This window comes from Python bivittatus, unplaced genomic scaffold (genome assembly GCF_059951505.1).
Source record: "Python bivittatus isolate LINGU-HERP-01145 unplaced genomic scaffold, Pbiv_v1 ctg000680_np1212, whole genome shotgun sequence".
Classification (NCBI taxonomy): Eukaryota; Metazoa; Chordata; class Lepidosauria; order Squamata; family Pythonidae; genus Python; species Python bivittatus.
The window spans coordinates 7912323-7924472 of record NW_028277095.1 but is presented as its reverse complement, the minus strand read 5'-3'; the positions used below and the strand labels follow the sequence as shown (position 1 = coordinate 7924472).

At 42.0% G+C, this 12150-nt stretch overlaps 1 protein-coding gene across 1 annotated transcript; it reads left to right on the top strand.

Moving 5' to 3' along the window:
• The first annotated feature begins 4497 nt into the window (after positions 1–4497).
• GKN2 (gastrokine 2) lies at positions 4498–11538 on the top strand. Its single transcript, XM_025175560.2, has 6 exons — positions 4498–4578; positions 5548–5604; positions 7195–7326; positions 8458–8568; positions 10545–10698; positions 11284–11538. Exons 1-6 carry the CDS (start codon positions 4507–4509, stop codon positions 11364–11366), a joined length of 609 nt encoding a protein of 202 aa, XP_025031328.1. The 5' UTR covers positions 4498–4506; the 3' UTR covers positions 11367–11538.
• Positions 11539–12150: the final 612 nt, after the last annotated feature.

Sequence of the window (12150 nt, the reverse complement as noted above, 5' to 3'; positions counted from 1 at the left end):
TCCACTTTATATAGCAGTATTTCCAAAGACTGAGATATGGCACGGTATCTCCTTGCAATGGTTTGCCCTTTGGCTGGCATGGGATACGTTTGCCAAGGAAACAGGTTGACACCTTACAGATAAGCTGAACCAGATAAACATATCTTCAGTACACATGGGCAGGATCCGTCATTTTAAAAATGTTTAATTAAGCTCAGGTATAATCCCAGAAAATAAACACAATTTTCAAAATATGGGTGGACGTAAAAAATGGATTTACTCCCCATGGTGTCTGAGGATGGGACCAGAACCAACAGGTCAAAGCTTTAAAGAAAGAGATCCAAACATGAGGAGGAACACTGTGTCCATGAGAGCTATTACACAATGGAGCAGCTGCCTCCTGGAGTTATGGGGGCTCCGTCACCACAGGTCTTCAAAGAAAATTTGGATAGCCCTTTGTCTGGGATGGTCGGAGGATTCTTGTCAGGGCAGGAGCTGGACCAGATGACCTCCAGTCCTATGATTCTAAAATCAACCCCTGTGCCTTACTTGTAAGTCCCTCTGAAATGTAGCTGGAACTCTCTTTTTTAGAAAAAGAAACCCAGATTTAAATATGTGTTTAGTATGAACAGGTTAGTCAGAGGGTATTCAGAATGATCCTTTAGAGCTGGGGTTGGTAACGTGCACTTGACCCACTCCTGCTTAGGCTTTGCTGTTGGCTGGGAAGGAAATCACTCTTTCCCATTCAAACAGCATTGTGCATGTGAGTGGCAAATTGTCAGGATTATACATTATGCTATCTCATTATTTGTTTTTAATCATGGTTTATTGGCTATCCTATAATTGGCTGGATTCACATATCATACTAAGTCAGAATTCATGGTTTACAAATTATGTTGAATGGATTCACTCCATAAGCTAATCCTATTCCAGTTCATCTAACTGGAAGGTGAAAAATCTGGTTCAATGGCTCAGTGTTGTGTTTGACCACTTCCAGTCTTTGTTTAGTTCAAAACATGTGCTCTGTTAAAAAAGGAAGCATCAAAAAAGTCTAAAAATGGTGTTCACACATTGTATGAAGCCACTGCTTTCTTAACCATGGTTTATTGTATAAACTACCATTGGCTGGGTTTGCACCATATGCGAAGCCATAAACTGTGATTTACAGACCACGACGCCTATGTTCAGACCACAAGATAAGCCAAACCAAACAAGAACCTTTTGACCCACCATACTGTACTTGTATAAACCCAGCTAAAGGGTGGTCATCTGCATGGAGATGTTATTGATTTAAGCATCCAAGAGTTGCAAACCTCAAGCTGCATCAATAGACAGGCTGGAACTGCAAGCTGGAACTGTCACAATTCTCTTCTGCTCTCACGGACCTGAAAATTAACCTATGATTGGACTGACATAGGTTCAAACTCTGTTTGTCAGTGTGGTGCCAGTTGGGGTGTCCACAGAATATGGTCCAAAAAGTCAAGATGGTGGTCAAAATGGAGCCATTGAAGCTCTACCTGTTTTTTATGTGCATCTTAGGCAGAGCTTTGATTGCACCATCTTGACTTTCTGGGGCATAGCCTCTGGCAGGGCCTCCTTGAAAAAAACAAAGTCCTTAAGGCTGAGCTTTTCACAGGATGCACCCCTTTGGAATTTTGGGAGGATAAACCCCATCGAACATTGCAAAGATGAGGCTGCTTCAGTTTCTGATGGAAGAACCTGCTTCTAGCTTAAATGACTAGAGTACAGCAGATATAAAAGCCAAGTATTTTTTATATCACCGCCCATCTCATTGAAATGACTCTGCGTGGTTTACAGCAAAGATAAAATCAATTAAATGCAATATAAAAACAATCTTAATAATAAATAAATTCCAAGAATGATGGAGAATTGGCGAATAACTCAGGGAGCATCATCAAATGTGAACTTGTTTGTCTGTTGCCTTCTTTGGCTTCCTCTCCTTGCTAAAACCATGCACGGTTTGGAGACCCCTGGCTGGTGAGCAGGGACCTTCCAAGGAGGCCAATTAGAAGGAGATTTCGGTCACACAACACATACCTAACCTGTGGAACTCATTTCCACAAGACATGGTGATGGCCACTGACTTGGAAGTCTTTCATGGGGATCGTTAGATGCATGGATGACAGGTCTGTCAAAAGCTCCTGGTCTTGAAGATTCAACATAATTCCAGATTTGGGGCAGCAGAGCTCCAAATACCACTTGCAGGGAAACAGTGGCAGGAAAGGAGAACATCTCCCATCTTGTTTTCTGGATGACCACTCTGAGAAACAAAGAATTTGCCTAATCCAGAAGAGCTATTCTAATCTCTGGGAACTGCCATCAGCTTTCTTTGAGACAGGAATAGTTTTGTGGTCTACCCTGAGAGCTCCTGCAGTGGAGGGTTATATATGGGGGTTTGGCCAGTAAGGCTCAAGAACCCCTCTAAACGTGGCCACAGTTGGGTGAGTTTAGGCCAATCACTTTCTCCCAACCCAATCTATTTTACAAAGTTGTTATTTAAGGGGAAAATGAGGAGATAACCCATGTATGCTGCCTTGGGTTCCCAGACAAAGGGTGAGATACAAACGCAATGAATAATAGATTAAAGAGTAAATTAAATCATATGAAATCTGACAATTATATTTCTCAATGTTAGGAAGAGAGGGTCTTTTTCCATTCCTTTCTTACAGATTCCAATGAATGGAAGAAGGGAAGATCCTCTCTGGTGCTTGGCACAAATACAAAATATTATGTTCTGCTAAGCTAGATAGCAATTTGAAGGGAAAAAACCTATATTGTTATTGGACATAATAGGATTCTCTCTGAATGAGTTCAGAGTTAGGGCAGAATAAAAGACTCATTCCAATCCACTAGCCGGGAGTGTCCAACCTTTGGGGAGGCAAGTAAAAGAGGTTACACTTCCTTGAGTCAGGGACATCAGTGCAAAAGGGGGTAGGAGCATATAAAAAGTCTTTAAACACTAATTAAATATTATGGATTTTGCTTTTAACTATTTAACTGTTACATTTGAACACAGAGAGAGACCTGTAGTGATCACATCTTTTCACATCTCAAGGGTTTCAAATAAATGAAGCCTTAGAATTGACTATGAAGATATTGAAGTGGTGGAGAGCTTCTGCCTTTTAGGATCAACTATCAACAGTAAAGGAACAAGCAGTCAAGAAATACGCCAGACTAACAATTGGTAGAGTAACCATGAAGGCCTTGGAAAAGATATTCAGACACCGAGATATGTCTATACCTAAAACAGTGGTATTCCATGTGATGCTCTATGGAAGTTGGACTTTGAAGAAGCAGGAAAGGAAGAGTATTGGTGCCTTTGAATTCGGTGTTGGAGAAGACTTCTGAGAATACCATGGACAGCCAAGAAAACAAACCGATCATTGAACAAATCAACCTGGAGTTCTCACTTGAGGCCCAAATTATCAGGCTCCAGTTATCTACTTTGGACACATTATGCGAAGACTCAGCTCTCTGGGCTATGATGCTGGGAAACATGGAAGGAAAGAGAAGAAGAGGACGACCAGCAGCAACAGGGATGGATTCAGTTACAGTGGCAACAGGGGCACCATTGGAGGAGCTGAAAGACCAGCTTGGGGACAGATCATCATGGACAAAATCTATGTGGTCAGCAATGACATAATCAATCAATCATGTGAGCAGAACTATCCCAAGTTATTGTACCTTCCCATATGTTTAACCGGGTCATATAAAAGCCTGATGGTGCCATTCACACAACCTTGGTTAGTATTAACTCTGGTTAGGTTTTATGTGGTTTAGGGTTTTGTGACAGCCCAACCCATGCCTTCTGTGTTTTATGTAAATGATTGGAAGGGGTCAACACTGTACCCAGTTAAGCGTGTTGTACGAAAGCAACCACAGACTTGCACACTCATAAGCTTCATATGCAGAGAAGAAGGTGGAACGAGGTTGAGAGAGGCAGTGGGAATGGTGTGGCGGGATTGTTATCAATGGGTAACAGAACTTGAGGGCTCTTTGGGGGCCTCACCTGATTCCTGGCAGCCTGTCTGGGGCAGTGATCCATCCTTGCCCCTCTTTAGTTATAACCCAGAAGTCCTCACGTTTCTCTTTTTTCACTTACTGTTGACCCCATTTGTGCTGCTAAGCAAAATTTAAGCCAGAAAGACTTTTTCTGATATCAAAAATATATCCAAGCAACTGTGGAGTCCTTGGGGTGGGTGGTTTGCTTGCAAACGCTTCGTTACCCCACTAGGTAACATCTTCACGGTTCAACCCTGAGCTACATATATTTGCCTCCATTGATATCCAAGCAATCTGGAAAAGATTAATTGATATTTGCAAAATGACCGATATGGAATCGTGCCCAGATGACTAATGTGCTCAGAAATATCAGGGCCTGGTTATCTGCCCAGCCCCAACATTCAGATAAAACCATTTACCAGGGTGTGTCCCCCAGATACGAGCCACCAGGTCCCCAGGGCAGATTTCTGTGCAACGTTCCCCACACATACAGGACAGATATAAATGTTCAATGCTTCTGGAATTTTATTTCACTTGCATCTCAGCCTCTTATCTGGAAGAAAAATGAACAGGCTTGTGAGTACCGTATATTTGACACATTCTTCTTTTAAAACGCTGGAAAATATTTAGAGGCAGTTGTGGATTGCCTAGGTAAGGATGAGAACTCTTAAGGGAGTGAAACAGATGTTCTCCTGTGTTGGTGAGCTTGGGAAGAGGAATGAAAGCATGTTTTGCCAGAACATCCCCTGAAGGCCGTTGGGAGAGCTTACCTTAGCACAAGACTAGTTTCGAATGTACTCAGCAGTAGAAGGAGTTTCTATGGGGAACAGTGAGAAAATGTTCAAATAGCCTTTGGAGGTTCCAAAGTTAGCAATGGCTCACAACTTTTTGATTTCTGAAACTCTAAAGGACCACCAGTCTCTTGTGAACTGGTCTGGTGTACAAGCTAATCTGATGTATCTTTTGCTGAAGCCCCATTATTATACTTCCCGTTCACACATGTCTTGGAAAGTATACACCGTTTTGAGTGTGCAATGGGACATGCGAGTCACACTTTGATTTAGAGCTCAGGGTGGCTTACCTGCTGGCATGCAGAAAGTTCGGCTTTCACTCCTTGCTATCTCCAGCCGGCTCCTGCGTGGAAAGCCACACAGCCAGGAGACATCAGCAATATGGACCAGAATAAGGAGAAGGGTGCTCTGTGTGTGCTGGTAGCAAACTTTGGAAAAGTGTGGTCTCCAAAAGTAACTGGGTTCTGTAGAAGAATGCAAATTAGGCTAGTTTGAAGTTAAATTCTTCAGACATTTCTGCATAGATATGGGCTTCCTTCGGGGTGGACCTTCATCATTCAGATGGGGCTGCTCTCCTTCTGACCACTACCCTTGATGGCACTCCAAACATCGGAGTCCAGTTTGGGAGAATTAGCTCTGGCTGCAAAGATTTCTGCAGCTTTATGGGACTTTAGAGCTTCCCCTACCCCAAATTCACTGCCATCAACCAGATTCAATCCTGATTTTTTTTCCTTTTTGTTTCCTTCTTTTCCAGGCTGTAGTATTAATTGTGCTGGGATTCTTCTGGAATGCAGCCTTTGCTTCCCTCCAGGTAATAATCTCTGCTTTACAATGACCAAAACATTCAAAGGTGAAACCAAGATCATCTTTTTCTCTTGCAAAATCATGGAAATATTCAGTGGACACCCAACTATAAAGCTTTAAAACAGGGATGGGCATGTCATCTAGACCTATTTTTTAGAGCAGAACTCCTAGACTGAGCTCTGAAAATTGATGGCAAATCACTTATTTTCTGTGGCATTCTTTTCAGAATGTAAGGCTCAAAATACATGCATTTACCTTGTTATAGCTTTAATGTGCTGGGTTTTTTTGTTTCTTGTAAAATGGGCTGATAATTTCTCTTTACACACCGCTGCAGCCCTTGAAGACATCCAGCCTCAAAGGCTTCCTATTCTTAATAGATACATGGGGCTAGATTGAAAGAAATAAAGAAAAAATCCTGCAATCTAATCTCATTTGTAGTAGAAGCATTCCTGGTTGCCGAGATGTCTGACGTGAAAATAGATTGTGCAACCTTTGAAATGGAGAGGTTCGTTTCAAGCCCAGTCCTTGGTGCTGGTTTTCATCCTTCAACCTGAAACGGTGCTTAAGGAACGTCTTCCTTGGCATGACCTCCCTCAAAATGAAGCTTCGTTAATGTCCTCCAGGATCAAGGTTCTCACAACAATGGCACCAAACTTTTAGGAGACTTTTTCCAGATTGGTTCAGCTGAGGCCAACGCTGAAAGACAGCAAGTTAAAACCAGGTTCTTTGAAAAATTAGCTGATATTTGTCCTTGATTCCATTCCCATCCTGCAAGAGGATATGTTTTCACCTTCTACTGATATTTTCCATTCTTGTTAGAGTTCATGAATTGTTTGTTGTAATATATTTTGGCTTACGGTTTCACAGTTTTGATTTGTGGAAGCTAGGGTATTATTTTGTAATAAATCACACAGATTATTTTTAAAGCTAAAGCAAATTCATATATTTCTCAAAACACACACACGCATAGCTGCAGAATCATTGCACTGGGGAATAGCAGCTCTAGTTTGGTCCAGTTGATGTGGGTTTGGGATAACAATCCACAGGAGGGAGGTAAACATGAATTAATAATAAATTAACTTTTCTGAGTTGTGCATTGTAATATACATGATACTCTTAATGAATATCGCCATTCCTTGTTGATTCTATGTCTCTCAGAGCTGTTTTGGCATTGAGCAGCATAGAAATACCAGTAATAAATGAACTGAATGCATGAATGAATGATTAATCACTCTGTCTATTCTATGGAAGAGAATGCATTCTTCTTATTAGCAGAAAAATGTGCAAAAGTTTCAGAAAATCATGTTAGCTGTAAGGAAGCTTGGGGAATAAATAAGATTATCTCCCATCATGTAAGGCGAGTGGCTACATATTTTACATGTTAATATGTATATGATGGGTGGTGACATATTTGATAAATAAACAAACATTTAGTTTTATTTAGTAGATGTTTGGCTGTTTGCTTTACGGTATGATATTTTGGTCAAAGACCATCAATCAGTCAGTCCCATCTTATCTAAACCAATTCGCACACGTCTCTTGGGTTCTGCATTTCACTTTAGATGAAAAGTAAACACGTGCCCTCTCTCATGCTCAGGTTTACAGCATCCCAAGCCTCAACGGCGATTACATCCAGCAGTCCGTGACCATAGACAATGAGAAGAAAATAGCCATCATCCATATCTACGAGGGAGCCTGCTCTTCTGATACAATTTTTGACTATAAGCATGTAAGTGTGAACCCAGTCCTTTCAGCACTCACCCTGTCAGCGCAAGAAGAACATGGCCATACTCAGCTAAAGAGCCTCAACCGTTCTTCTGTGTCATCCCTTTCTGAGCAAAAGACATGAGTCTCTTTTCACTCATCATTACATCAGCCTGCCCCAGTCTCAGGCCCTCCAGAAGTCTTGGAACCGCAAGTCCCAGAATTCCTAGGTGGAACAAGTAATGGAACTGGAGGGACCCAAGCTATAACACTGATAGCCAGAATTTTAGCTTAACACCTTTTCCTCCACAGTATTTATTTGATCAGTGTGCCTATTGATGCATCTATTTAAAATAAGATGGTTTGGAACAAAGGCAGAGAACAAACATTAGAAGATGGTGGAAACCATTTGAGCTTCTTTCAAGACTATCCCATGTTACAAGGAAAGTCTGTTATCACTGTAAGTTGTAAAATAAGGGTAGTTTGACACTGAGCATCCAGCTTAGCCTTCAAGAAGCATCCTCTAGCCCAGCACCCTCCAGGTCTCTTGGACTTCCAAAACACTCACTTAGGATGGCTTCTAGATAGAGACTGTGGGAATTGAAACCAAGATGGCTTGCAGAGTGCTGAAATCAGAGGCATCAGCAGGAGTTCAAAGAAGTCAAGATGGCAGTTGAGGTCACCAGCTTGACTTTTTTGACCTAGTCAGTCTGAAATGACCCATCATGTCTACTAGGTTTTGACCAGAGACCAGTCCTCACAACAGGCCCAGTTACTTGTTTTGTGTACCAAAGTAGAACTTTCTGAGATTGGGAAAAACACAACAGAAAGGTAGCAACTGCTAACTGGAATGATGGACACTAAAACTGCAGCTTCCAGATGAAACTAATTGCTCGGTAGATGCTCGCTTTATTCATTATCAATGCATAAGAGTGAGGGGATAGACTTTCCAGTAAAATATTAATTTATGAGGATAAGTAGGATGTTGAAAAGGATATAAATGTTCCTTATAAAATTGATGAGGTTTAAATTGTCCTCACAAAGCTTTGGTGGCGGGGACTTCATAAACAGTCCCTCCATATCCCTTCTGCACATTTTAAATTCCAATATCCAATAAAGTTTTACGGCACTTATCCATCTCCTTCTGGAATAACAGGGATATATCGCCATGCGGTTCTTTTCTCGACGAGCTTGCTTTGTCATGAAGATGGAAAAAGGCTACATTCCGGAAATAGATGTAATTGGACGGTTGGCTTATGAGAGACAGGTAACTGTTGGGTTCGTTTCTGGGAGAGATTGTGGGGAGGCTGGGAAAGGAATGGAAGAGAGAGTTGAGCCAAACCATCAAAGAGTGTTTCTCAACCCTGGCAGCTTTAAGCTGTGTGGACTTCAACTCCCAGAATTCCCCAGCCAGCTTGCTGGCTGGGGAATTCTGGGAGTTGAAGTCCACACAGCTTAAAGCTGCCAGGGTTGAGAAACACTGCATCAAGAAACAGAAAGCGAGTCGGTTGGCATGTTCTCTTGCAATTCAGCCCAGGTTTCTCTGATCTGATTCTCTGATCAGTGTAATCAATCCAGTTTTGTTTCATTCATCTGATGACGGGGCCTATGATGGTGGCAGAAGCCCAAACCCTGCAGTTAAGATGGAGGCCGTTATCCATGCAGCCCCCGGGAGTCAACCTCGACTGGAGGAGACCTGGCTGTCCATCTGTTCCTCCGCTGGGAACGTTCTTGGCTCTCTCCTTCTCCGGAGACCCCCAAAGTCCTTCAGAACGGCCCAGATCCTCAGCGGTTGTGTTTCTTGCAGTGAGAGATGGTGGGGAGGCTGGGAAAGGAGCGCAGGGGAGGGTGAGCATAGGCACTCAAGAGGCAGGGGGGGAATCCTTGGGCAGCTTGTTTCGTAAGTGGCAACTCAGCCCGAGTGCAAGAAACAAGAGGAGGAGCATCTCCCATCATTGGAAGAGACACTGCTGTAACAAACCCACTATATAGGAGGCTGGGAATTCCTCTTACCATTTCCAAGATTCTGGAAGTATTTACTCCACGTCCTGCACTAAAGAGACTTTACTGAAGTCTGTGTAGTTCTTGCTTCCTTGACCTTGCCCAGCTGCAGGGGGGCTTGAAAATTACAAACATTTTGACTGGGCATTTATTTATTTATTAAATTTATATGCTGCCCATCTCCCCCAGATATGCATCCCCAGTGTCCCTCTCTCCAGATACTATGGATCTGGTGCTTTGCCTCCAGATACATTGAACATACCTGCAGTGCTCCACCAGTGAGTTTGAAACATGACAAGCTTTACTTGGTTCTGAAATAAAGCCACACATCAGCAAACAAGAATAATGTGTGTCATCATATATACAGTAGCCTCAAAGCAAATGATAGGCATTCAGTGGTTCATGGAGCCAAGGCCAAGGTTGGCAGGGGGCACAGTGCCCCTTTCCCCAAAATATATTGGACCCAGACCTTCATATTCCACAGCACAAATTTGAATTATGCCTCCATCAAGTACAGCCCTGTTTCAGGGAAAATAAAATTAATCTCAATCAGTGTGTGTGGGATCAAACAAGACTATCAGTGGATCCATTACTGGATTCTTGAGAGAATGAGAATTGAGAATATATTGGGCGGGGGGAATCTACGACCCCAGTAATTCCCTAAGAACTTCCCTGTTTGGATAAAGAAAAAAAATGGACCCTTTCTACAAAATTCATTGGTTCTTCGCTGAAGATCTGAACTGTTGTTGTTTTAGATGAAGAATAAAAATGGCATATCTTTTCAAAAATTGGTAATCCATGTTACTTTCTTATCCTCTGATACCAAAAATGGACTTTTCTTAGAAAATCAGCATGTTCACATTTGAGTGTTTGAAGAATTCTCTGATGGATACATCCAGATGGACTAATTTTGAACCTGCTAAGAAGGACTTGAGTGCCATCTCATCAATATTTCCTTCCCTTCTTCAGATTTTCTTCCTGAAAAGTCAACAGGGAGACCTGAAGCACCTGAACGTCTAGCACATTTATATGGCAGAAGCCAACCTTCTCCAGCATGACACTTTCCAGATGTGTTGAGGCCACAATATCCCAGAATTCACAGAACGGTGCTGGGGTGTTTAAAAATCTGCCATCCCCAGATATGGGGACAGGAGCCAGATTTAAAAACCCTAATTTTTACTGCAACAGCCTAATGTGTCAGCTGCCCTTTGAACATTGTTTTCAACCAACTTCTCATTTCAGATGATGAATAAGATGATATCAGGATGGAACGTGTGGGCACAGTACGAACCTGCAAAATCTTTCTTAGGAGAAATCAAAGAGTGGTTTGTTTTTGGTAGCGCCATTGAACATCTCTGCAAGCATGTACCCGTTTATGAAGTTAAAAGAGTTGAACGTGAGTATTCCAGAAGGAACCCAACATGGCTTCCTTTGTAACTGAACAATTCTATGGACTTCATATATTGAAGGTACAGTGGAAAGGGAAATTATATTCAACTAAATTCTGCAGTGTAAAGGCATATGGTATCATTCTTGAAAATAAAACTGTGCAACCACCAGAATCAATTTTAAAAATCATTAGAGCACAATACTTGTTATTTTAGTCTGTCTAAGATTTTAATACTTTTCTGGGAGCAAGACCTTTGGAATTAAATGGTATTTATATCCATTTAGAATTGTCGGAAGCATTCTGTTTTAATTTGGAGAGAGGCTGTTCAGATCAGCAAAATCTGTCAGTGACCCTAGCAAGGTCTATGACCCTAGATAGTAGGGAGATCCTGGATGGTCCTCCAGAAAGATTAAAAGGTTATTTCCTATAGAGCAGAGGTGTTCCCACCTCCCAAGGTTGCTGAACTATGGCTCCCATTCCTGGATCAAATATAAATGCCTAGAAAGAGGCCACACCGTGAGGATGTTCTGTTTTCTTTCTTTCTTCATTCATTCCTTCCTGATTGATTTCTCTTTCGTGTTTCCCATCTAGATGAACCACATGCCAGAGGTTGTATCAAGGCTGGCATCTTCGACATTTTGAGAATTAACATTTGTGGTAGTATCCACCTGTAACCCTTTGAAGTCTCTGAAGATGCCCTGCAACGGGTTCATTCCAATGAACAAGCTTCTTCAACCTCTGGATATGTTCTCAGTGCTTCAAACATCTTAGACTCTTTGTGCTTCCTTTAAATTTTGCCTTGCAACCCTAACCCAAGAGCTGCTAATAAAGAGCAATTTCTCAGTGCCCTTGGTTTCTTATTTTTAAAAGATTGTTCCTTTGGATACAGAAGGAAAGAATATCCTTATAGGCTTCCAAAGTGAACAAAGCCTTGGCTGGCTTGATCACAACCTATTGACTAAACCCTAATTAACAAAGTTTCCACAATGCATTAAGCCACAAATGATGGTTTACAAATTACAAACCATGACAGATAGGTTCACACCACACCAAGCCACAAATAAGGAAACCATATTATGGATTAAGGCCAGAGAGTTTTTCAGGAGAGTAACTGGAAGTGCCAGAAGCAGCTTTCAACCTAGGCCCCCTTCTAGATGAGAAAAAGACCTTCAAGACAATTTGTTCGAAAAATTCAAACGAAAATTCAAACGAAGGCAGCCTTCAGTCCAGGAAACAGGTCTGGCCCTCCAAATTAAGCAGCCTGTTTTTCTGGGTTCCCCCATCAGCTCCTATTAAGTCTCTTACAAAGCAATAACTGTTAGCCATCAGCCCTCCAAAGCCATTCCTATCCGCCTGATCGAACATCTTAAGCTGTTCATCGAAGGGTCATCTTACTGAATCAGTTTATGGGAGGCCTGCTGTGTGGACAGCCGCACAAGCCAGAAGCAGAGCCGGGAT